Source organism: Schistocerca serialis, chromosome 5 (assembly GCF_023864345.2).
Source record: "Schistocerca serialis cubense isolate TAMUIC-IGC-003099 chromosome 5, iqSchSeri2.2, whole genome shotgun sequence".
Lineage (NCBI taxonomy): Eukaryota > Metazoa > Arthropoda > Insecta > Orthoptera > Acrididae > Schistocerca > Schistocerca serialis.
The window spans coordinates 612,075,080-612,102,812 of NC_064642.1; the positions used below are offsets into that span (position 1 = coordinate 612,075,080).

Sequence of the window (27,733 nt, forward strand, 5' to 3'; positions counted from 1 at the left end):
CTCTGCTGCCTTTTGAACCAATCCTCCTTTGATCTTCATTCCTCCACAGCCTCACCATCTTCTCCCCCATCCACTTTTCCCACTCAACCTCTGCCCAGCATGCCACCTTCCTTGATGTTCACCACCATATCTCTGATGGCTCCAGCCAAACATTTATCCGTATAAAGCTCACTAACAATCAACAGTACTTGAATTACGATAAATGCCATCCCTTCCACACCAAAATGTAACTTCCATGTAGTCTGCCTATCCACTGACAGTGCATCTGCAGCTCCCAATTTCTTGGTTAGTATGCTGGAGGCCTTACTAAGGTCTTCACCGAAACACATTGGTTGTCAAAACCTGGCTTGCAGATAAGAGTTCTTGTGCCATATTCACACATGCCACTAAACCTCCCGTCACCACCAGGAACCAGTCACAAAGTAACACCCCTATCTTCACCTAATATCATCCCAGACTAGAATAACTGAAGCATAAACTTCACCAGGGTTTCAACTATTTATCAATGTACCCAGAAATGAGGAATATCCTATCGACAAACCTTCCCACCCCTCCCAAAGTTGTATACCACCACCCACACAATCAAACAAATATCCTACTCCACCCACATGTCACACCCATTTCTAACACTTTGCCACATGGATCTTACCCCTCTCCAAGATCTGTCCAATAGCCTTTACCGAGAAAATCTTTCTGCAGTCCTGTCACAGGCTAATCCTGTACCATCAGTGATAGGACCACCTGTAAAAGCAGTCTTATACACAGGTTCTCCTGTAATTTCTGCACATCATTTTATGTAAGAATGGCCATCAGACAGATGTCCACCTAAATTAATGGGCACTGCCAAACTGCGACCACGAGCAGAGTTGACCACCCAATAGCAGAACACACTGCTGAGCACAAAATGCACAATTTCAGTGGATGTTTCACAATCCATGCCACCTGAATCCTTACTCTGACACAAGATTCTTTGAATTATGTAAATGGGAGTCGTCCTCGCAACACTTCCTTTGACCCTGGTCTCAAACTCCACTAGACCATCTCACCACCACCTCCATCTCTGTCCTGTGATCCTACTTCTGCAGTCTCCCTCTGCTTCTGTTCTCTCTCCCCCTCCCATTCCACTCCTCCATAATGTTGTGCACTGTCAAAAACTCTCCCTCCCCCGCCCCTCCTCTCTCTCTCTCTCTCTCTCTCTCTCTCTCTCTCTCTCTCTATCTATCTATCTATCTATCTATCTCTGAGGCCAGAACAAGCTCAATGGTATCACAGTCCTGTACTCTACAGCTCTGAAGAAGGATTCACCAAAAAATTAGTAACATTCCCAATCTTTTGTATGCACTTTTTCTCTCAATTACCATTATAATATGAGTAAGCTGTACGGGCCTTGTAAAGGAATAGAGTTTTGCATGTTCTGATTTACTGGGTGCCCCACACAATGTCAGACATAATTACAGGCTCTGCAGAAATTTATCTTGCATATTTATTTACGTCAATGATGATAAGAAAAGCAAGAAACTTGGGGAATTAATTCTTAGTAAACTTATCTAATTTTGAGTTAGCATTTGGAGGTGGGAGCTGTTGAAATCACATATTCCAAGCACCAAAAGTAATGGTACAGTTACAGAAGTGAGATTCCAGTATGAGGGAATACTGAGTGGAATCAAGCTGTTACGAAGGGTTACTGTTGAACCTGAAACATAGATAAGGACTTTATGGCTACATAAAGGAAATGAGATTCTTAAGTCAGATGTTGGTGGGTATTGTGTAAACTAAGGAACAAGCAGAGGGCTCAGTCCCTTAAAGGAGAAGGCTCAGAAACTGTATGTGATGATAAGGCCCAAACTCAAGTATGTATTTCTTACGTACCTCACTGATTAGACAAAGAAGGGATACCTGTATACAATTATGGTCTGCAAAAGCAGGTAATCATAGAAAACCAGTAACATTAAAAACAATTAGCAAACTTTTGGAGTAAATGCATACATGAAAGTCATAATGTTGAACAAAATGAATACCTCTTTACAAATCATTCACAAACCTTAATCTCAAAATAATGTCAGTTCTTAATGCACCCTTTATTGTATCAACGCGAGCAATTTCATAATCTTTCAGTTCTTTTTCTTCATCTTTTAATTCCTCCTTTTTCTCAGGCTTTACTTCTATCTTAACTTCAATTGTAGGCTGCTCTATTGCTCTTTTACAACCTAGAATCCGATCAAGGCAAACCTGGAAGTAAATGTAATTTCATGATACAAAAAGAAGTAAGTATATCAGACACTTAACTTATTCTCTTAAAGTGGATCGTAAAACTATGAAGACATAAGGGGATTTATATCAGTTCAACAGAGTAATAGTGCTTCATGTACATGATATCTGTTCATGTCCTGATAATACTCCTTCGAACAGGAAAAGCAAAATAAAATACACACTCTCACTGGCACTATAGTATTGTCTTTAATTTATTGACAAAGTCATTTCAGCTGGATTAGTTTAAACTACTACAATTCATTTGATTTTGATCATCGTTGCTGTGACTGTATTGCTGTTGTAAAAATGAAAACAAATCACATTCAGTCACTAGTTGTGCTTTTTATTTCAGTGAAAAATGCATTTAAAGCTCTGGGTGTTAATCATTCAGTGCCTGAGTCCCCAAGGTTTAAAATGCATCACACACTAAAGTAAAATCATCATCAGTGACAAGGTATTCTGTGTTCTTTTAATGAAAGTAATACTATCACAGCAATAACATTGACAACACTGGACAAAATTAAGTTATATTTGCCAAGCCAGGCAATCTAGACAGTGTACTGATTTAAAAATGCTAAACTTAAGCTAATAAAACTGACCTGCAACATCAAATTTAACAAAAATTATCCCTCTTGTGATATACTTAAAAACTGCATTAACATCACAAAAACATGTTATTTACAAGCATCCAAAATAGTTAAGACAAAATTTGAGAAGGCAAGTACAAAAAGAACAGTTGAAATTATTACCAAAAATCTCATTAAACACACTATCTTTGACCTCCTATTCTCTGTGATGCCCCTCCCTTCATCTAAGTAATAGAGCTTTCTATTTTTATGTGTGTCTATCAGCCGTATGTGAAAAATCACAAGAAGGTAGGTACTGGCCAGCCATTGTGTGTTCTTGCAAGTTTACATTTAAAAGCAAGTCACACATAACCTATTGGGTTCCAGCAGGATTGTCAAATGTAAAAAAAAGTCCTGAATAAACCAGAACCATTGTGTCTGGATCGCTACGTTGGCAGTGCATTTTTCCATGAATGGCAAACATTCTGGGTCTGCATGTCAGTCTGGCACACAGCTTCAATCTGCCCAGAAGTTGTAAAAAATATGTTTGAAATTGACCTCTTCGTACCATGATTTATCAGAATAAATCCTCATATCCACTGCCACTCTTTCACATAACTGTCTTAAGGGGATGGAACAGTGCATTATATTATTTTTCTTATTGCAAAATTACATAATATTTTTAAAAAAATGTGAGCTCTGACTGAAACCACAAAAACTGTAGTAAAGATGGTCAACAAAATTAGGTCTCTCTCTTCAGAGACTTTTTAAAGGTTTAGCAGATGAACTGGAACTGCGAAATACAGAAATTTACTTCTCCATATTAAAGTGTGTTGGCTCAATAAGGGAAACGTACTTCAAAGTTTCCACAATCTTTTACTACTATCCAACTGTTTAAGCAAGAACTAGACAAGAATAATCTGTTAGATGAGGATAGTCTCCAATTTAAGAATTTTACTTTCTTAATCAACATAACAGAAAAACTTGTTGTTGTTGTTGTTGTTGTGGTGGTGGTCTTCAGTCCAGAGACTGGTTTGATACAGCTCTCCATGCTACTCTATTATGTGTAACATCTCCAAATAACTACTGCAACCTACATCCATCTGAACCTGCTTAGCGTCTTCATCTCTAGGTCTCTCTCTACGATTTTTACCCTCCACACTGCCCTCCAATACTAAATTGGTGATGCCTTGATGCCTCAGAACATGTCCTACCAACCAATCCCTTCTTCTAGTCAAGTTGTGCCACAAATTCCTCTTCTTCCTAATTCTGTTCAGTACCTCCTTAATTAGTTAAGTGATCCACCCACCTAATCTTCAGCATTCTTCTGTAGCACCACATTTCAAAATCTTCTATTCTCTTCGTGTCTAAACCATCTATTGTCCAAGTTTCACTTCCATACATGGCTACACTCCATGCAAATACTATCAGAAAAGACTTCCTGACACTTAAATCTATACATGATGTTAACAAATTTCTCTTCTTCAGAAATGCTTTCCTTGCGATTGCCAGTCTACATTTTATAACCTCTCTCCGACCGTCATCAGTTATTTTGCTTCCCAAATAGCAAAACTCGCTTACTACTTTAAGGGTCTCATTTCCTAATCTAATTTCCTCAGCATCACATGATTCATTTTGGCTACATTCCATTATCCTCATTTGGCTTTTGTTGATGTTCATCTTATATCCTCTTTTCAAGACACTGTCCATTCCATTCAACTGCTCTTCCATGTCCTTTGCTGTCTCCGACAGAATTACAACGTCATTGGCAAACCTCAAAGTTTCTATTTCTTCTCCATGGATTTTAATTCCTACTCCAAATTTTTCTTTTGTTTCCTTTACTGCTTGCTCAATATACAGATTGAATAACATTGGGGATAGGCTACAACCCTATCCTATTCCCTTCCCAACCACTGCTTCCCTTTCATGCCCCTCAACTCTTACTCTTACAACTGCCATCTGGTTTCTGTACAAATTGTAAATAGCCTTTGCCTTCATATATTTTGCCCTGCAACCTTCAGAATTTGAAAGAGAGTATTTGCTGTCAACAATGTCAAAAGCTTTCTCTAAGCCTACAAATGCCAGAAACATAGGTTTGCCTTTCCTTAATCTATGTTCAAAGATAATTCGTAGGGTCAGTATTGCCTCCTGTGTTCCATTATTTCCATGGAATCCAAACTGATCTTCCCCAAGGTCGGTTTCTACCAGTTTTTCCATTCATCTGTAAAGAATTCGTGTTAATATTTTGCAGCCGTGACTTATTAAACTGACAGTTTGGTAATTTTCACACCTGGCAACACTTGTTTTCTTTGGGGTTGGAATTATTATATTCTTCTTGAAGTCTGAGGGTATTTCAGCTGTCTCATACATCTTGCTCACCAGATGGTAGAGTTTTGTCAGGGCTGGCTCTCCCAAGGCTATCAGCAGTTCTAATGGAAAGTTGTCTACTCCCAGTGCCTTGTTTCTTAATAAGCTAAATTTCAAATGTCAATGTAATAACAAAGATATTGCATATACGATAACTGAAGTAAATTCTTTTACTGACAAGCTGTGTTTATGAGAGTGCTGTCTTTACAGAGGTGATTAAGACACTTTCCAACTCTGAAAAGCCAAATAGAACAAAGTTACATACATTATAATGGTGACTGTCACACAGCAATGATGTATAATTTGAAGGATGATTTTAATGACTGGTTTTCAGATTTGAAAAAGATTTCAGTGGTAACCCAGTTTGTATCTCTCCCCTGGGCTAACCTTGATCTACTGAATAATCTTCTTCCATTTAAAATGTTTTTGAGACAGATATGGCAGCTGTTGAACTCAAAATAATATATTTAAAAATTTTATGTATCTTGAAAGTGTTGCGAAACACAAAACTGCTGGCCTCTAGTTCCTCAGGAGAAATAACCTGAAGTAGTTAATGTACCACTTATGATAAAGGCCTTCTTTGCTTCTAGTTACTTTGTGAATCATTATTTTCAAATATGAATTTTACTAAAAATGAGCTGTGAATAAAGCTAACTATGAACATCTAGACTCATGTATTTGACTACGTGTAACAAGTTAGACCACAAATATTAAAGAAATTGTGAACAGAACATCTACTCAAGTTTCACATTAAATGTAAGATAATCCTTGTGTTATGTCTACAAGAATATATTTGTAAAATATTATGAAATAAAGTTCTTATGTTTTGAACAAATGGTAAAGATGTCAAGTTAAATAGTTGTTTTACAGTATTCAAAAATGAAATATGTAGCAATTATTGTGCTTTTAAAAGAAGCAGATCAGTTTGTTGGAATGGAATAGTAGTTCGAGATGACTATAGTTGCCTACCTGTGGTGAATATAATTGTTTTTAAGCTAAGGTTGACAGTTGCTGGAAAAAAAAAATCTGTCCCAGCCTGAAGAGATCCGATTTCTATCAATTCTCCTTATACCCCATGAGAAAAGCCATATAGTATGGGAGTCCAGGCACCCATTTATAATGAGAACCATTTGTAATTGACATTGAAATGTACAACTTATCTCCCACTATCTGAGATAGCACAGGAACATGTTTTTTTCTATGGCAAAAATTGTGGTTTGGCTTCAGTTATGAAGTTAATAATATCATACACAGACCAGTTATGTTCACATCATAAAAGAAAAGTAATTATAATAGAATCAAGGAGAGAAATACAGCCACCACAAAAAATTATAAATAGACAAATTTCATTAATTGTCATTAACTTTTATCAATGATATTTTCTTTGAATAGGTACTGATAAATAAAGATTAGGGATTCACTTCCAGTCAGTGAAGAGGCCATTAGAGATGGACTACTTGTCGCTAATGCCACGATGAAGAAGGCAATTGGTCTGTTCATAGGAACCATCGTGGCTTTTGTCTCAATCAGTTTAGGAATATTAAGAGGCAGACAAAGTGGCTAGTATTATCAGTCTTGTATGTACATGTACACTGGCAACCAAAATACATAGCTGAATACAGGGTGATTCACAACTTTAAACTAGACAGAGAATGTCCAGAATGAGATTTTCACTCTGCAGCAGAGTGTGCGCTCATATGAAAGTTCCTGGCAGATTAAAACTGTGTGTCGGACCGAGACTCGAACTTGGGACCTTTGCCTTTCACGGGCAAGTACTCTACCAACTGAGCTACCCAAAAACGAATTATGCCCTGTCCTCACAACTTTAATTCTGCCAGTACCTCGTCTCCTACCTTCCAAACTTTACAGAAGCTCTCCAGCGAACCTGTGAAAGCTGTGAGGATGTGGCTTAAGTCGTGCTTGGGTAGCTCAGTTGGAAGAGCACTTTCCCGCAAAAGGCAAAGGTCCGAAGTTTGAGTCTCGGTCCGGCACACAGTTTTAATCTGCCAGGAAGTTTCTCAGAGAATATCCTTCTTGTGGAAATCTTAAGAATACAGACACAACCACATCTGTAACTGGGTCATTGCAAAAATATCTTCATTAATGTATTTTTGATATTGCATAGGTGGACATAATACACTGTTACACTTTGTTAACAGGTTCTGCCTACAGCCACTTTTATCAAGATCACAGCTGCTACACTACTGCCGACCAGATAATCAAACTCAACAGTTTTATAACTGTGCAGTCTCACGTTTCATATAAATTCTACTAAGTATAAATGTCAGCTTCATTATATGTGCTATCTCTACTAATGAGAACACTTGACAACTGATAAAATTTGAACTAATTACAGCACACTTGCCAAGTGAGGAATTGGCAATGGAGATTATATCCTAGATTAGCTCCAGTTTAGGTGGTTTTCCTTGAATGAATTCCAAATCCTAAAGTTCCAAGCTGATTCGATAGGTGCAACATTCTCCTCTGCCAAGGAAAAAACTTTCCAAGCAGATGGAAGAAAATTTTCTTAATATTACATTTCCCATTAGTGATTCTCGCCTCCTTCCCCATATGAAAATGTTCTTTATATACATTGTTGTACATAAGAAGGCCTATGTCAGTGGAAATGAGACCCTTCATACTGACAAAGGGTGGGTCCCTCTAAACCAGGGATACGAATGACCTGCTAACCTTCCTCAACCGAACTTCTTTTCCTCTCTGAGGAGGGAAAATATGAGTTACAACAACTGGGCTTAGTATTTTCTACTTTTAACTGTTTATACCAGCACTAACAGGAATTTTTCATCCTATTGCGTACATGTGTAATAGAATACCCTATAATACAGATGCCATAATACTTCCTCTTTACTTACCTCATCAGGAAAATTCCACAACAAATTCCTCAGTGCCAGCAATGATGCTGTGACCATAGTTTCCATGTTGTCATCTAAGGAGAAGCGAAGGAGAAGCAGTATATCTGAGTCCAACATCACTTTAAGAAGAGGTTCCTCCATACATTTATCATAATAACCAGATTTTGTCTGAAAATAAATCCAGAGTCTGGCTGTAAACATGGCTGACATGGAGAAAATGAATAGTTACTCCTTATATACCAAAGAGTGCACATTAAATGCCACCTATAATCTAGTGATCGCTCGCATACTGACTCACAGTATTTAAAAGTTTCTTTGGCCATAAATGCTACAGTATGGATTCTAACACTAGAAAACAATCTCAGAGCTTCCATTTTCAGTGTGTTACCTTATGACAACGAAACTTTTTGGAAAACTCTTAGACAGAGTACACATCATTAGATGATAAAACTGCTCAAAATGGGTTGATGTTCACCGATAGGACATAAACTTCAGATATGTGAATCAACATTTATAAGGGAACATGAAGTCTTGGGTGGAATACAAATAATGGAAGGAGTAAAGATAGCCACTCACCTTACAGTTAAGGTAAAATGTGGTAGACAGACAAAATAAGAAGAGTGAAAAGGTCACTGAGCTCTTGGCCAATGTCCTTTTCCAGAACTAACTAATACAATCCACCACACACACACACACACACACACACACACACACACACACACACAAGGGTACATTGTCCCATTGCTACAACTCGAATGGAGTGAGATGTCAGGAGGATTGGATCAGAGGAGAAAAGAGGCTACTGTAGTTGGCCCCTAAGCAGACAACTAAAACCACCGACATTACACCAGCATCCAGGGGTTGTCTCGTGGCTAGGCCACAGGCACAGACACTATCTTCCCACTACGCTGCATGTGCACCACCGATAGTGGTGCTGTCATTTCGGAACCATTTTCTTCATCTGTGGTCATGTCACTACACATATCTGCACACACACCACCCATAGTGGTGCTGCAATCACAGTCACGTGATTACATGCAATCCTACCTTTATAGGCCATGATGCAGTTGCCAGCAGCCAGATAGTTTTCCTGCTCTGGACAATTAGCTGGCCACCCTGGCGGCCCACCAATCAGAGTTTTATTGTCCTTCTCACCAGCTTGTCAGCATTGGTACATCTCTGGGGGCTGCCATTGAGTGCCAACTGCCAACTCCCATCAGCCCTGACATGGTCACTGACTCATGGTCTCTACAACATAGCACTTCACAGGTTGTAGGCATTGTCATGTCCTGGAAGGCCTTACTGGTCAAAAATCACGTCCCAGCTGAGCTACATCTGATACCTACAAACACCATAGTCACACAACACCACAGTCACACAGAGCAAAATCGCCCTTATAGGCCTGCCAGTATCACTGCGTCTCAGGCAGTCACCACTGGTCAAACGCTACCTCCCAGCAGCTGCTGTCACCAACTCATCAGGTTATTGATGCTGCCAGTCTCACAAGGTGCCAGTCACACCATCACCGAAAGCCAGCCGCACTGTACTCCGCCGTGTCAATTGCTTCCCTGCCACTGCACCGTGCTGGGTGCAGGCCAGTACCCGGAAGAGCTTTCCATATTCTAATACTGTATGTTGTGTTGTTGTTAAGGTTGTGCAATAAACCATTGCAGGTGTCACTGGGAACCACTGTTTACTTCCTGTGCCATTGCCACCGTGCAAGAATGCTAAAGAGGCACAGCTGGTATACAACATGACTGCTTTCACAAGTTGTCCTGCTTCTGATAGGGTAGGATATGCCAGTAAGAGGACTACAACAGGACACGCTTTTGGTTCTGCCTATTCCACAGGCATATGGGCCATGAGCAAGGAGTTTGGAGTAGGTATGGAATAAGGATGGACCAAAATGTTTCATAGATTGGGTGGGCCATGGAATACCTGACAGAACATATCTGCAAGTTGTCTGACTCTTTCACCTACAATCCTTGCCCATAGTGATTTCACCCTAGAAGTGAGCAAAACCTCTTCCTACTCAAATTCCTATGCCTCTCCATAACCCTTTCACCAAATCCATCTTCCTCCTCACCCCAACTACCTCCCACACAACCATCTTCTAATGCTATCTCTAAAAGCTATAAATCTCACCACCCTGGATGTCCCTTTGTAGATGATTAAATGCTCCTATAGGAGAATCTCAGTTCTCAATCAACACCTTCAACCTGCCACATGCAGCCTAGCTTCCCCTATTAAGGACACAAACCATTGTTTTGGTATCTTTCAATCACCCCCATACGTCTACCACTTGGATTCATGTTTACAGCTATTAAGTCATCTTCCTACACAGCAAAATCCCCCACACTCATTGGCTTGCTACCATCATACACTACCTCTCTCAATATCTTCGACTCCAGATTTGCCACTTGCTCCTTATACACCTGACCAACTATTTATTCGCCCATACTTACTTCCCCATTGATGGGAAGATATACAACTACATCCATGCAATGGCAACGGGAGCCTACATGGCACCCTCATATTCTAACCTGTTTATGGTCTATTCATCCAAGATTCTAAATACCTTGTCTGGTTCATGTTCACTAAAGATATCTTGAAGATGTGAGTCCAGGGCAAAGACACTGCCCTCATTCCTCCACAGCTTCAACACTTCCTTTCCCATTTGTCACACCTGGTCTTCATTCCAGAGTGCCACCTTCCTGGACAGTGACCTCCATCTCTCCGACTGCCCCAAACTAACCTCTCCCCATATCAATCACCCAGCATCAACAACACATGCATTTTGATACCTGTCATCTGTTTCATACAACAATGTCTCTTGGTTACAGTAGTCACCCATAAACAACATATCTGCAGTGATGAATATTCCTTCTCCCAGTAATGTGTATGTTTTACTAAGGCCTTCACAGATAGACACTACCTTTCCGACCTAGCATACAAACATATTTCCTGTAATATATCCTCAAGTGTCCCTAATCCTACAACAACTACCAACAAAAAAACATCTGCAAAGATTGATCCCTCTCATTACCCAATACCAGAATAACTCCACTACATTCTTCACTAGGGCTATGAATACCTATCATTATGCCTGTAAATGAGGAACATACTACCCGAAATACTTTCCACCTCTCCCAAAGTGATATTCCACTGCTCACCCACTCTACAAAAGTATCTTGGTATGTCTTTATGTCACACGTAATCCCCTTGCTACCTAGGTCAGATCCTTGTGGAAGAAGTACAATCTGTCCTATGAAACCATCCACCACATTCTAGTCCAGTCCCATTACAGATACACCACAGGACATCAGAGGCAGGGTCCTCGTGAAAGTGGTAAAAACATATAACAATGCAACTGTCATTTTTTGCACAGCTTCTTATGTGATCATGACCAACAACCAAATGTCCCCCTGAATGTATGGCCACTCTAAAACTTTGGCCAAAAACAGAGTTGACTGCTCAGCTACAATGGCTGTTTCACAATCTGTGCCATCTGAATTCTGCCCCCCCCCCCCCCCCCTTACCCTCCCCATACACACAAAAACCACCTCTTATACCATCTTCTCTGAATTCCAGAAATGTGAATTATTCTGATAACTGCATACACAAGACAAAAACAAAAAATATTCTTGTAGAACTTTCTTCACCCCTACTAGTTTCAGTCTTTTCTAACCCCTGCTCCACACCCACCACCACTCTTCCCAAAGCCCCTCTTTATTCCATCAATCAACATTCACACTGTCCTTTCCACAGACTCCCTCTTCCTCCTCCGAATACATTCATCCACTTAAGTGTGTGCCACACAAAACTCAACTTGTCTGTGCCAAACCAAGCTCACTAATGCCACATTCTGGTCATATTATCATGCAGCCTCTCCCACCTGGTCAGGATAATTTGCAGTGACAAGTCTTCCTTGTTAAGTGTTTTTTACTTCATTCTATTGTTTCCTTTGTGATTGATTGTGTTTTCAGCTCATGGAACAAGTTGTTTTGAATTCAATGTGGCTGCCTGAATTAAAAGAAATTATTATTTTCCTAGTTGCTGACAATTTTCTGTACATGTCTGACTGTATTCCCACTGTTTCACATTCACTGCTGTTTTCTTTCATTTGTCTGAACACAACTGTAACTCAATGAATTGCGCTCTCTGTCAATTCCTTGTGTCTGTTATGGAAATAGGATTTGGTATGTTAACAGTTTCTTCCTGTTAGATACACTACATCCTTACCTTTGCAGATGTGACCAGACAGTGGCTATTTGAGTTCACTGAATTCAGTCACAGTGTCAGCACATTATTTTCTTCATTGAGAGGTCACAGTTTGGACATAATGTATGATACAGCATACAAAATATCAAGCTAATTGAAAGCAGCATCTGTGCTCAAAGAAGTATTGCAAAAATATGAGACTTTGTGCAAAAGTAAATACAAAGAGTTCCCATGATCAGTTGCCAATACACTATAGTATGACAAACTGTCTGATAAATGTGTGTTTTATTGTTACAGCCCTTGAGTATATTTTAGTTGTCAAATTTGCAAACTATATATTTTATTAATAAATATGAGTTTTCAAACTGAGAGTTTAAGTAAATCCCAAAATCCGCACCAGAATTTCCAATGACAACAGGGACTTAAAAAGGTTTTACAGCATTTCACAATTATTCCTAGTATTTGTGATAATTCAAAAACACTAAATTACTGCTGGCACGAATTTTAGATACATCCTTTCAACACCTATTAGTTTTGTTCATCTATTTGGATCATTCAATCCATAACACACAGTGCTTCTTCCTCTGGGAGCAGATCCAAAATGAAATTTGAAGTCATTCAGGAAATTGTTTGCATTCATTTTCTCCAGCAGATTTAGTCCTTACAGTGTACCAGATAGTTCTTCAGCTGTCAATTCTGACAGCACAATTTACTGTAAATAATTTTCGTAAACACAAACATTAACAAAACTGTGATTAAAAAGTGAAGTTCCTATGTAAAAGTTTACCTGCTAGCTGACTTCTACATTCAGTTGAATTCTACTTTTTATTCTCTATGTTATACAACTAAAAAGTATCGTTCGATGGGTACGGAAACATCTCTTTTTTGTGTAACAAATTTAAGCTCCAAAACTAAAATAATTTATGCAAAACTATGTAAAAATCACTACTTTTGTATTAATTCCATGTATTGTCTTTCAGTTGTGTTATATTGCAAAACAGTAATTAATTCTTAAATGTGAGAGAACATACAGATGTTAAAATTAGCAAAAGACAGCAACTGTATTTTTTAATTGGCAAATAATGCATCAGATGCAAAGCAAGTGGCTTCAACATTCAAATGTTATGCAATCAGCTAGGAAAACTAAAGACTGCTGACATGTCATTTTCTGGCCACTGCCGAACATCATTGATGTTCAAATTTGTAGCAGCCACTCACGCATCTGTTAAGGCAATCTGTAAATGCAGTTTCAGGGCAGCACTTCTGTGCATAACACTTAATATTAATGATTGGCAAATGGCGAAAAAACAATATGAGAGATCATCCACTCCACGGTATCAAAGCAGGTTAGACAAAATTTTGGATTATTAATTTTCTTTCTCTTAGTGGTAAATTCATATCTGTGCAATGTGATAATTTAAACATCATTTTTAATTGGCTTCTTCTTTTAATTAATGGAACTACAGTTAATTTCCTCTTATCAAATTTTATTTTTCAGTTACCACTAAAGAGTGCCACACAAAGTAGAGAGAAAACTTTCTTTTTCGAAAATAATACAAAAGCAAACTGGTGCTTTTCATTTATTATTATAATGTTGTTCTACCAAGAACCGACGGAAGATTCTGTTAATATAATAATAATTCAGCCTGAATAACCATATTTTGCAACGTGAACAGCTGTGAGATGTCCAGCAAGAGGGTCAACAAGGTTGTGGAAGATACCAAAAGGGGTGTGGAGCGATGCCCACTCCAGTGCTGTGGCCAGCTGCACTAGGTTTCTCAGGTTGTCCCACAGATTCTTAATTAAGTTTAAATCTGGGGAGTTTGTTGGTCAGGAGAGTACAGTAGATTCATCCTGTCCTCTTTGAACCATACACATACACTGTGAGCTGAATGACATGTTTCATTGTCCTACTGGTAGATGCCATTGTGCTGTGGAAAAAACAAATGGCATATAGGGGTGGACATGGTTCACAAGGATAGTTGCAAAGCTTTGTTGATCTTCTGTGCCTTGCAGAATGAGAAGAACACTCAGGGAATGCAATGAAAACATTCCCCAGAACATAATGCACTCTCCTCCATCCTGGAGGGTATTTACTTTCACACATTTCACACTGTACGTGCAAACAGCCATCTTTCCGATGCTGCATAAAATATGCTCATCTGGAAAGGCCACCTGTCATCACCCAGATGATGTCCAGTTGTGTTATTGGTGTACAAATTCCAGCCTTCATCTGCGATGAACAGCAGTCAGCATGGGTGCGTGAACAAAAATGTTTGGTGAACAGTCATTAAGGAGACAGTGTAGGTAGCCCCTTGGTTCATCTGGATTTTCAGTTGCTCAGCAGTTGATGTCTGTTTACATCTCCACAGCCATCACTCAACCCTTTCATCCATGGCCCGTGGTGCACCACAGTTATCTTGCTGCCAGTTTCAGATTGTGACATTTTTCCACGCACGGTGTATTTCAACCATAGTGGCACACGGGATAGTTTACAAACTTAGCCATTTCAGAAATGCTTCCACCCTTGGCCTAAACGCCAATGACCATGCTCTTTTGGACATCAGATAATCGCACTATTTTCGCATTATGATGACTACATTGTTTTCCATGTCCCCTCAACATGCTTTATATACCCTCTGCCGTTAGTGCTTCCACCTGCCACCTATGAGGCGTTACGGCACACTGGCACTGAACATAGCTGGAGACCACATTAATCTGACGACTGTGTATGTGTCCAGTTGTTATCATTTAGATGGCATAGCACCTGACGATTATTTTGCAGTATGAACTGTAACCACTTTAGACAAATTATAGGGTTCCACTTTATCTAAATGTTTAAGGACGAATCAATACATCCATATTTTTTTGAACAAATAACTTGGCATTTCAAAGTTTTGGCATAAGTACAGGGCTATTACAAATGATTGAAGCGATTTCATAAATTCACTGTAGCTCCATTCATTGACATATGGTCACGACACACTACAGATACGTAGAAAAACTCATAAAGTTTTGTTCGGCTGAAGCCGCACTTCAGGTTTCTGCCGCCAGAGCGCTCGAGAGCGCAGTGAGACAAAACTTGTTTTCAGTGATGAAGCAACATTTTTTCTTAATGGTGAAGTGAACAGACACAATGTGCGAATCTGGGCGGTAGAGAATCCTCACGCATTCGTGCAGCAAATTCGCAATTCACCAAAAGTTAACGTGTTTTATGCAATCTCACGGTTTAAAGTTTACGGCCCCTTTTTCTTCTGCGAAAAAAACGTTACAGGACACGTGTATCTGGACATGCTGGAAAATTGGCTCATGCCACAACTGGAGACAAACAGCGCCGACTTCATCTTTCAACAGGATGGTGCTCCACCGGACTTCCATCATGATGTTCGGCATTTCTTAAACAGGAGATTGGAAAACCGATGGATCGGCCGTGGTGGAGATCATGATCAGCAATTCATGTCATGGCCTCCACGCTCTCCCGACCTAACCCCATGCGATTTCTTTCTGTGGGGTTATGTGAAAGATTCAGTGTTTAAACCTCCTCTACCAAGAAACGTGCCAGAACTGCGAGCTTGCATCAACGATGTTTTCGAACTCATTGATGGGGACATGCTGCGCCAAGTGTGGGAGGAACTTGATTATCGGCTTGATGTCTGCCGAATCACTAAAGGGGCACATATCGAACATTTGTGAATGCCTAAAAAAACTTTTTGAGTTTTTGTATGTGTGTGCAAAGCATTGTGAAAATATCTCAAATAATAAAGTTATTGTAGACCTGTGAAATCGCTTCAACCATTTGTAATAACCCTGTACATGATTCTCAGTAGAGAATTAACACTCTTTGTTACTAATTTGATAGTTTTGTTTCATTATGAAGTTAAAATCTGTAGTTGGTGAAACTAATAATGTCTCATAAAAATAAGTAAACTCCAAGTAATTTAGTTTTCGAAAGAATGTAAAATCGTGATTTCTCCTATAAAAATGAGGCAACCAATAAAAAACCAAATTATTTATGATTGTGTTCAATGAATAATTGCTGAATATAAGTTGATGTTTGACAAATCTCAAGATAAGAAAGAAATTTTATTAAAGAAAAGGAATATATATGTCACCCTGTTTGTATTATTGAAGTCAAATTTGTAAAGGAATGTAAAGCTAGCAATTTTAGATGAAAATAATAAATAATTTGTAGCAAGAAATCTCTCATAAAATTGTCTGAGTATGACAGAAGTAATTTTAATGCCATTTTCAACTAAGTAAGAAATTTATTAACTGTTGATATTCTGTGATGGTTAGAAGAAAATAAGGAAGTAGCATTTAAAGTGGTTCCATCATGCTGGAAGACCACGTCTATCCTTGTAGCCAAAACAACCTCTTCAAATAATGCTAGGAGCTCGATTTCAAGGTAGTTTAGATAATGGGGCCAGCAAGGCAATACAGGAACACAACAGGCCCAATCACTGACTGTCTACCACACCACACCACACATCTAACAAGGAGCTTTCTTGAAAGTACGTCTATTGAAAGGCCTGGGGTTTTCATCAGTATTAATGAGATTAGTCAGCAATATACAATTAGCCAATGACAATTCAAACTATCTATCTTCATCTCTTTGTCAAAGGTATTGAATTCACTGTAAATGAGAATGATACAGGTTGTACATATGTAATGTCAACCATATTCTTGTGTATGGAACAGTATGTTTAGAAACTCTGCATGTCTTTGTTGAAGGACTATGCTTCGCCAACTGAATAATGTCTTCTACTTCATCCACATTCTCTTTATTTGCACATTCAGATGAGCTATGACTACTGGGCACTGCAACAATTTTACACAGTTTGCTGAATGTATGGGTAAGCACTGTTCTATCTGGTACTCTGCAATTAAGAAATTATGTACTGTATTCTGTACAAGCAGCATCACCATTTTGATTCCAAAACCCATATAGAAATACCATATCAGCATACTTGGCATTTGTAAATATGGGTGGCACGCTCAAACGACAGAGTAGAATTGACCAACAAATCACAATCACAATCACAGTTGAAAAATTCAGCTGTGAAAACTCGAGCAATACTTCAAAGCCTGAGCCTCAAAATAAAAATGACAATTTATACAAAAATATTGTCAATCCTGTATTTTCCATTAGGCCTAATGACAATTTATGCAAATTCTAAAACTTTAAAACTGTCACGTTCCTCTGAACGAGCTAATCTCCTACAGATATAGAAACATTTTCATGGGGTTTTCACGCATAACTTGAACATAGCTTGGGGTAACATACATGCTTTATTTAATCAAAATTGAATGATGGAAAAAAGATACTGTAATTTACAGTTTTATCAAAAGTCATCATGTCTGCCTGTTTGAAGTAACTTGAGCACAGCTTGGGGCAACATATAGGCTTTACTTCATCAAAGTTGGATCATGGGAAAAAATAGGTATCATGATCTAAAGTTTTATCTAAAACTATTGTGCCTACCTGAAAAAAGATATCATAATGCAAAAGTGTGTTTGTCTATTATCTTTTCACATCTAAACCAATGAACCGGTTTTGATGAAATTTGGTATGGAGATGGCCTGAATGCTGAGGAAGAACACAGGCTACTTCATAAACTGTTTAGTACAAGACATTTATTGATTTGAAGAATCATGGAGGTAAAAAAGGAGATGGTGCTATAAACTGTCACTATATGTTACTTTGGAACCATGGTGGGCAGGGCCTGCCACCATCTCAAATGGCCCAAAACATTAGCCAACTACTGTTTACGATTGATTCTTGTTCATTATTTCTGTCATTTGCACACAACAGCCGTTTTAAATACTAAAAATTACAATGCTTCTGAAGTGCCAGGAAGGGAATTTCAGAATTTTTTTTGTTCTTGAAAGTGTATTGCTCTAATAATGATACACAATTGGAGCCATTAATGTGACTTGTTTTTCATTTAATTATGTTGAAAACCAGGGAGGGAAAGAAGTGATATGAAAAGCGTGCTTTTGTAAACCCATTAATTCCAATTTTACCGTATTTGTATCAATAGCAAATGAAGCTACTCTAAAAACAATGTTTGTTTGCTTACTGGTATTGTTTCTTGTTCATTAATTTTCAGCTTTCAACTTACATGCACAGTATTTTTAATGTTCATGTGTGCAAAAAAAAAACTTTTCTACAAGTTCTTTGCTAACCCATAAATGCATGCAATGAGGCAAGAAGAAAGGCATGCTATCATATCTTATGCATGTCGATAAAGTGAACAATTATTGAAATTTCAAAGAAACAGAACTGCATAGTGGTACATCTCCATGCAGAATAGAGTTCTTATGACAGTCAGTGCATTAGTTTCACTGTAGTTTAGGTATCTTCTTACTCTGAAATTTTAGCTATGATGCATCATTCATTGTTTGGCCTATAATTGCAGTTTACATGTTCCATGTATCATTTGCACAATAGATTGAAATGATGTAGAGTGGGTCACTTATATTAACATCACTTTTTGTTTATATGTTCCTATGCTGATCACTTATTAGTTATTTTTTTGTTTTTAGTTAAAGACAGACAGATGTTCATCACTAATTCCTGCCCATCACCATTCACACATAACAATAATAGATAGTCTTCCGTGGAATACAAGGAGCTGCCAAAGAGATTCGTTTCTAGTTTAGTTTCAAATTTCATTTTGCTGTCACACACACAAACACACATACAGAGGCACATGTGCGCAAAGCCCACAGTGTCTCTGGCTGTTCTAAGCAGAATCTTTTGTTTTAAACAGAGAGGAAATGCGAACAATGAATAATTAATGGCAGGTGGAATTTAGGGTGTGAGATGGTGCACCAACCATCAGTCAGTCACATAGCCATGTGTTATGTGGGGATGAGATGTGGATACAGTGTTGGAGTATTTGCAGTTTGGAAGGCAATGAAAAGCACAGGAAAGAATAAAAGTAAAGAGCACAACCACAATTCATGCATACAAAGTAAAATATTGCTTGAATGGCTCCATTTATGAATAAAATGAGATTCCTTTGAACTTTTAGATTACACTGGCAGTTTTGATGAACCAACAACTTCCTCCACACAATCAAAGAATCAGATGCTACTTGGTATACTATCACAAAAGTTGACAGAGATCCCCAACAGTTGGAAATGGGCATGGGTATGTCAGAGTAGTGTCACGGGGCAAGTATCGCCATGGTGAACCATGGAGGTATAAATCCGGTGAACCTAATGTTTTGGACTCAATAAGATGGCAGACGTCAGCTTCAAATTTGGCATGTAATGACAATTCCCTTATTTATTTACTTCTATATCAAGAATATTACATGAGTTAGGAAAACATTTTTACTCTTTGAAACAGCTATTTATTCTTTGACTTTTGAACTTTATCATATTTATGAAAATACTTTTATTGATTGTTATGCTCTACATAAGATGATTCTACATAATCAACACAATGCTTCTACAATACTCAAAGTGTATAAACCACGTTTTCATGCTGCAATGTAATGTGTGTGGATGGAAGTATGTGCATTACATTTTCACAGCTACACCAACCAGCCAATTTCAATGAATTTTGATATGGAGATAGCCTGAACCCTGAGGAAGAAGACAGGCTATTTAAAAAAAGAAAGAAAGAAAAATAAAAGTCAACATCTGGAAGTCCGAAGTAGGGGATGGAACATCTTTTTTTCCATCGGCGAACATAAATCATGTTAAAAATTATTAAATTTGCTGCGTAATGTACATGCTGTGTAATGTATAGCTACTTCAGTAGTACAATTCGTAGACATGAGCTCCTGCCCACACTCGTCTGCATGCACCACTTGGCAGCAACACTGTGTTTGTGCCATGTCATATGTCATCGTGGGTTGGGGTAGTTGGAGGAAAGGGAAAATGGGGGGGGGGGGGGGGGGCTGGGGTCACACATGAAAAGCTACACTTTTCCAAACAGACAGACAATGGCTGGCAGTGTGGTTCTGAAGTCCCTTGTCTAAGTCATATGGTCTCCTTTTGTAATTATTCAATCCACTCCATTAAGTTATGTCATTCAGCTGTCAAAAACAGTACTTTACTCTTTAGTTCATATCCTTTTGCTGCAATTATTTTTAAAAAGTTGGATTTCATTGTCTGTTAATATTGTAATCTTCTTGAGGTGGTATGCCAGCTGTGTTCTAGTACCATCTGAATTCAACATTATTATGAAAAGAATAGATTGCTACTCACCATATAGAGGAGATGCTGAATCTCAGACAGGCACAATGAAAAGACTGCTGTATGTTTTAGTGTTTGGTCAAAAGGCCTTCTTCTGAAATAGAGAACACACACACGCAAAGCACAAATCACACACACATGATCACTGTCTCCGGCTGTCTCTGGCTGCCAGAGACAGTGGTCGTGTGTGTGTGTGTGTGTGTGTGTGTGTGTGTGTTTTGTTTTGTGCTTGTGTGAATCACGTGTGTTTTTTGCTTCAGAAGGCCTTTCGGCTGAAAGCTAAAATGTATAGCAGTCATTTTGCTGAGACTGTCTGTGGCTTAGCGTCTCCTCTATAAGGTGAGAAGAAATCTATCCTTTTCATAATATTGCCGTTATCCCATCACAGACTTTCTGGTGTCATGTGATTGCATCATGTCCTCTTCACATGTTATCAGAGTTAATTTGTTCACTAACGACACTTACCACATTTTTCCTGATTCATGAATGAGTATACTGCACTATAACTGAGTGTCCATATGCTGATTTATTGGGAGATGTGTCTGGACTGACTGACTGTACACCCTCCACCACCCCATCTAATGTTTTCAGCAGTATGTGTGGTGTGACTGCTGGTACTGATGATGGTCAATGTAAAACGGAGTTCCCTAAGCCAAGGCAGTTGGATGTGGCACGGTCTGCCGATAACTGCAGGCTTTTTCAAGGAGAAAAAGTCACATGTACTCTCTTAACAACTGTCAAATTTCCTCATACATTTAATCCCACTGAAGGAATGGTGACAGAACGAGCAGGAAACAGAATGGGGTGCTAAGCAGGCTTGATCTGGCTAACAAATTCAGACATTTCATGCACACTTGTAAAGCTTGTGTGATTAATGCGTAACCTATTGCATAATGGAGGTATACAGACGGCTATTCTTCCTTCACTCTACTTGCAAGTGGAACAGAAAAGCAAATGACTAATAGTGGTACAAGGTACCCTCCATCATGCATCATACAATGGTTTGCAGAGTATGTATGTAGATGTAGATTTACATCTTGCATGTCTTCTTAGAGTTGTTATTATGTTTTCTCTCAATAATTAAACTAGTAATTCCAAAATTCATGATCAACCTTATTCATGCTTTTATCATCCTTGGTCTAGATGTAGCTGACTTGTAGTGGCAAGTAGAAGCTCATGTTTAATCATAAATATCTCAAGTATTTTCAGTTCTCAGAATTACAAGTCTCTATCGCTCAAAAAGCAGCCATCAATGTTTTTTGCTGACATTAACTGAACAGCACAGAACAATACATCTCAATTTTTCTTATATTTGTATGCTGACTTTAACATTTTTGTGACCAAACACATATGGTTTACAATTACAAACAATTTAAGTTGGAGTAATCACAGAGAAAATGTTGTTGGTTACATGAACCAAAAACTGCATTTTACTGGTAAAATGCTTAGAAGAAGCAAAAAATCTACTAAACAGGTTGACTACACTACACCTGCCCATCCTCTTCTGGAGTACTGCACACAGTGTGGGATCTTTCCCAGATAAGACTGATGAAGGACATACAAAAATTTCAGAGAGTGTAGCTCATTTTCTATTACCACGAAATAAGGGGGAGACTGTCACAGATATGATAAAGTGAGTTCGGGCAGCAATCATTAAAGTAAAGGCTTTTTTCACTGTGGTACGATATTTCTACAAAATTAAATCACCAACTTCCTACTCTGGATGCAAAAATATTTTGTTGACTTCCACCTAATTAGGGAGAAATGACCTTCATGATAAAAAAAAGAGAAATCATGATCGCATGGAGAGATATTTCTCACATGCAACTCCCAAATGGAATCATAGAGAAATTGTTGACAGGGATTCTATGAAACCTTTACCAAATACTTAAGTGTGAATTATAGAGTAATTACAGAGTCTGGTCTTAGTGTCCAGAGACAAGAGTGGCCTCGTGTATGTGACTTATGTGCTTTTGCGCGAGTGGGGGGGGGGGGGGGGGGCAGAGAGGGTGGGGCAGCAACACCTCCTCTATGCGTTGAGTTGCACTCTATACATTCCATATGGTAATTATAGAGTAATCATGTAAATGTAGATGCTGATGTAGAATGCATGATAAGGCTTATAATTTCCTTACCTTCTCAAGAATATTTGCAATAGTTGTTATAGAGAGTACTCGCTGCTGTAAAACTGAACTTCTTGTCAACTGGAACAGTTCTTGTAAGGTGTAGCCAGGTCTGCCTGGTTCCTCTCCATGATGATGAAGACCTTTATTTACATCTAATGACTCATCAGCATATGGCAGTAACATACCTGTGCAGAATGGAAAAAATATTAAGTTATAAACAGTTTGGAAAGTTTGTGTGCCTAAAAAACTAGAAAATATGCAAAAGATGGATAACAAGGAGTGCCTAAGGAATGGAGGAATAGACGATGAGTAAACATGCTTAAGAACAATAATACCTGATTTGCAATCATCACTATTGGTACACCAAGTTCTGGGAGTGATTTAATTCCTGTTGTAAAAGCTACATCAGCACAGCTTGAGCTAACTACTGTCACTATCTCACATGTATTTCACCACTCAATTGTGAGGAGGCAACATTACGCAGTAGATGTGTGATTGCTGTGTGTCAAAGATGTTGTGTTACAAATTGCAATGGAGTAATATCTCTAAATCAAGTGTTCAAGACATTCTCCAGAATGCTTTGAAGATGAGAAAAGTGTATGCAAGTGTACAAAAAAAATGCACAAACACACACACACAAGTTTCAAGCTTTCGCAACCCAAGGTTGCTTCATCAGGAAAGAGGGAAGGAGAGGGAAAGACGAAAGGATGTGGGTTTTAAGGGAGAGGGTAAGGAGTTATTCCAATCCCGGGAGTGGAAAGACTTACCATAGGGGGAAAAAAGGACAGGTATACACTCGCACGCACACACACATCCATCTGCACATATACAGATATGTAAAGGCAAAGAGGTTGGGCAGAGATGTCAGTCGAGGCGGAAGTACAGAGGCAAAGATGTTGTTGAATGACAAGTGATGTATGAGGGGCGGCAACTTGAAATTGGCGGAGATTGAGGCCCGGTGAGTAACGGGAAGAGAGAATATATTGAAAGGCAACTTCCCATCTCGGGAGATCTGATAGGTTGGTGTCAGTGGGAAGTCATATACAGACACCAGTCTGTATATGTGCGGATGGATATGTGTGTGTGTGTGCGAGTGTATACCTGTCCTTTTTTCCCCCTAAGGTAAGTCTTTCCACTCCCGGGATTGGAATGACTGCTTACCCTCTCCCTTAAAACCCACATCCTTTCGTCTTTCCCTCTCCTTCCCTCTTTCTGATGAAGCAATCGTGGGTTGCGAAAGCTTGAATTTTGTGTGTGTGTTTGTGTTTATTTGTGTGTCTATCAACATACCAACGATTTCGTTTGGTAAGTTACATCATCATCTTGACTCCCAAATAAAAACAATGATGCATGGCTGTCTGCCATAAACAATTCTTTTCTGGCAAAAAGTTATCCTAGGTGATGGGACTTGATTTTATCAACATGAATGTACAACAAAATGAGAAAGTGCATAAATTCACATGGAGAGTCAGCACTTTGATCGAATAATCAACATTCAAGACATCGTGGGGTGTAAGTTTAACGACATATCAAAGAAGACCATTTTTGGCAGTTTCACATGTTGTATGAATGTTGCACATACTCATGTGGATGGGAGGTCTATTTTTGGACTGATAGGATATATTAGCTGTAGCTTGGCACTTCATTAGTCATGAAATATATGAAACACTATATGTAATGTCACTATTACCCAATTAGGCACAATGCAATTGTCAGAGATAGTAATGATGGCTGATGAAGTGGTACCTTTTTTTAAAATTTTGTTAATTATTAGAAGCATGTCAGCATTTGCCTGGAGTGATTTGGGAAAATCATGGAGAACAAAAACTGGGTTGTCTAGAGCTGGTAAATTATCCTGTACTCTCTTTACATAAACAGATTTCATGCTTTACCAACTAATCTTAGTGATTTATAAATATTATATTACCCAACAGTGAACGTGTGTAATGTGATGGCAGTGTAGGAATCCATATTTTCTTGGATATAGGTGGCTGTACGTAGCTTCTGGAGAAGCTTACACAAGAAATTAGCATGTATCATCATCACCCCCCCCCCCCCCCCGCCCCCCCCCCCCCCCAAAAAAAAAAAGTTCTTTCTGCTCCACTAATCATACCAAACTGTAACATAGTTCTCCTGTCATATGATGGGATCAGCTTACAAAATCGTTACTTAGAATGAGAAGTGATTACATCAAAGATAGAAAATCTCTGTAGAACTATTAGGTCAATCACCTTTTTTGATATTTTATGATGGCAGCCACAATGGCAGTACTACAATTTGAGGTGATCTTCACAAAATAATTAGCTTACTCAGTCTCTTTGACAGTCTACAACAGCAGCAAGTTATACAGAACTCAGACAAATAAATGTTTTGGAAAATGAATCCACTATGCTATTACAATGCAACTGTGTTTGTGTGACAATAATGAGCAGTCTTTTTACTTACAATAATTCTGTTACAAACCGTTTCGAAGCCATTAACTTTGCTTGGTGATCAAGGGAACTAAACTGTACTAGATGCTGAAACTTTTAAATGACTGAAAGGAAAGCTACAACACATAAGAAGTTTTATGCATATACTGAGACAGATGAAGAGGATTACAATGGTGCACTTTCCAAGAACTATCATTGCTTATCAGTGAACAAATCAAGAAGCAAAAACAGAAATTACTTCTCCTTAAACACCCTCCTCTCTCTGTCACACACACACACACACACACACACACACACACACACACACACACACACACACACACACACAAACAGACTGACTGACTGACATCATGAGTGTGTGTGTGTGTGTGTGTGTGTGTGTTGTCAATTTTTGACAAACGCCTTTTTGGTGTGTGTATGTGTGTGTGTGTGTGTGTTTTGTCAATTTTTGACAAACGCCTTTTTGGCGAAAAGTTTATTGTGTGACACTCTTTATGTTGTGCCTACCTGCGATTCAGTACCTCTGCTGTATGGTGAGTAGCAACTTTTCGTTTCATAATATTGTTACAATGTAAAGAACAGACAGATTGCTACTTACTGTAAAGGGGACACACAAAGTTGCAGACCAGCACAATTACAAGACACTTTCACATTCTGCTCTGAGCTGCTGGAGATGGCAGCAATGTGGGCATGAGATGTGCTTGCTTGTGTGAATAAATGTGTGTTTCTGTTTCTTTTTCTCATGAAGGCTTTTGCCAAAAGATAACACGGAAGTGACTTTTAATTGTGTCTGCCAGCAATTTAATGTGGAGTTTCCATTGTTTGATTTTGTGATCTGGTACTGTTCAGAAAAAAGGACAGCCATTAGCAGATAGTCGAAAAAGGTCAAAGCATTTAAGGAGAGTGTCAAAATAGCTTTTAGGACCTCCATCAGGACAACATAATGAAAGGGAAAAATCACCTTGAAAATCAAACCTAGCAGCATATGCTTTGTCTGAAGGCAAGGGTGGTGGTTCAGGTATTTCTGACATCCACTTAAGCTTTTCTACTTCTACTACATCCATGTGCAGCCATTTATTATTGGACTCTGAGACTAATGGAACTGCATGTAATATATCAGTATCTGCTGTTGTGGTATGAGCTGTGAAGGCTTCCTCTGTCTCCATTTCCGAATTTAACTGAGATGAAGGCTGCGTCTCTGTCAACAGTGTATTTATAGTTTCAGTCTCTTCTGTTTCCATTTGGGATTCATCACATTCTTCATGGATTCCTGTCATATTTTCATCCCCTTTTGTGTCCACAGAAGCATTTTTGGAAGGATTCCTTCTTGAGAGGATAAACTGAAGAACTTTTGGGTCTAATGAAGACATCAGCTTCTGCTGTTCTGACATGATTTCTTCATGTGACATTCTGCTCAAACGGATAAGATTTTCTTCATGAACTACATCTGCTTCTGTTCCAGAGACTATGAAGCTCTGATCTCCTGAAAATAAATGAAGAATGTAGTTACAGTCTGCTGATACAAAATAAGTTTTTTAAATATTTTTGTCTTCAAGCTCTATGATAACAGTTTCACAAGATGGTGGTCCTACAAGAAGTCTTTTAATAATGCTAAACTTGCCATAATTATTATAATAAAAAATAATAAATATGCAAAGTGCTGCTGGCAATGGTAAAATTTAGAGGGCTGGATGCAAAGAAACAAGACATTTCAAAATTATACCAAAAACACTTAATTATGGCACACTTTAATGTGCAAACTGAGAATAAAAAATCTATTTCTGAACATTTCATAGAATGCTGCTTCAGAGCATTAACAATACGGAGAGATACACTAACTGATATGGCACCATAGCAGGGCTTACTTACATTTTCTCTACTGGACACTGTGGCAGTCAGTCAAGATCAATAAATAAAATTACAAAACAAACAAAACAAGTTTGGAGGAGTTTGCACTATTATTAAAGGTAAAGCTAAAAGACAAAAAATAATGTTACAGAAAATGTTAAATCTGCGCTTTCAGCAACAAATATTCCTGACATCTATCAACCAGTCCTAAAACATGGTTAATGTTGTGAGGATAGTTCCATGTGCTATTACATATCCTCTCAACAACAATGCAACTGAGTCCACAAAAATGTAGTATGAACCCAATGGCCTCAGAGAAAAAAGTCCAGCAGATTTGAGTTGGGTGAATTACGTGCGGTACAGTATTCCTCATGTTCTGTATTACCACTGGAAGCGACTTACAGCATCTTTTGTTTGTCTTTCCATGCACATTCTACAATACAGCAACGTTTTTCAGTTTACTTTTGAAGCATTCTTCAGAATTATGAAATTACTAAGGAAAACTCACAGGAAGTGAAAGATTATCTGCAACTTTCACAGAAACCAGACTGCAATTATAAGAGTCAAAGGACTTGAAACAAAGGACGTAAATAAGAAAAAAGTGACACAGAGCTGTAGCCTGTCTCCCATGTTATCCAGCCCTGTAGACTGAGAAAGCAGTAAAGGAAAAATTTGGAAAGGTAATTAAAGTTCAGGAAGAAAAAACAGAAATTTTAAGGTTTGCCAACGACACTGTAACTTCCAGAGATAATAAGGACTTGGATAATCAGTTGAAGGAATGGTTAGGATCTTGAAAAGAGGTTATAAAAAGAATAAACAAAAGTAAATGTAGTCGAATT

At 38.5% G+C, this 27,733-nt stretch overlaps 1 protein-coding gene across 1 annotated transcript in view; it reads right to left on the reverse strand.

Moving 5' to 3' along the window:
* The window catches only part of LOC126481061 (RNA polymerase II-associated protein 1), a 199,529-nt gene that overhangs the window by 81,056 nt on the left and 90,740 nt on the right, over positions 1-27,733 (reverse strand). The window contains exons 5-8 of the mRNA XM_050104543.1: positions 26,008-26,529; positions 22,624-22,799; positions 8,057-8,224; positions 2,042-2,229 (exon numbers count right to left, since the gene is read on the reverse strand). Coding sequence (XP_049960500.1) covers positions 2,042-2,229; positions 8,057-8,224; positions 22,624-22,799; positions 26,008-26,529 — 1,054 coding nt within the window. The remainder of the gene's footprint in view (positions 1-2,041; positions 2,230-8,056; positions 8,225-22,623; positions 22,800-26,007; positions 26,530-27,733) is intronic.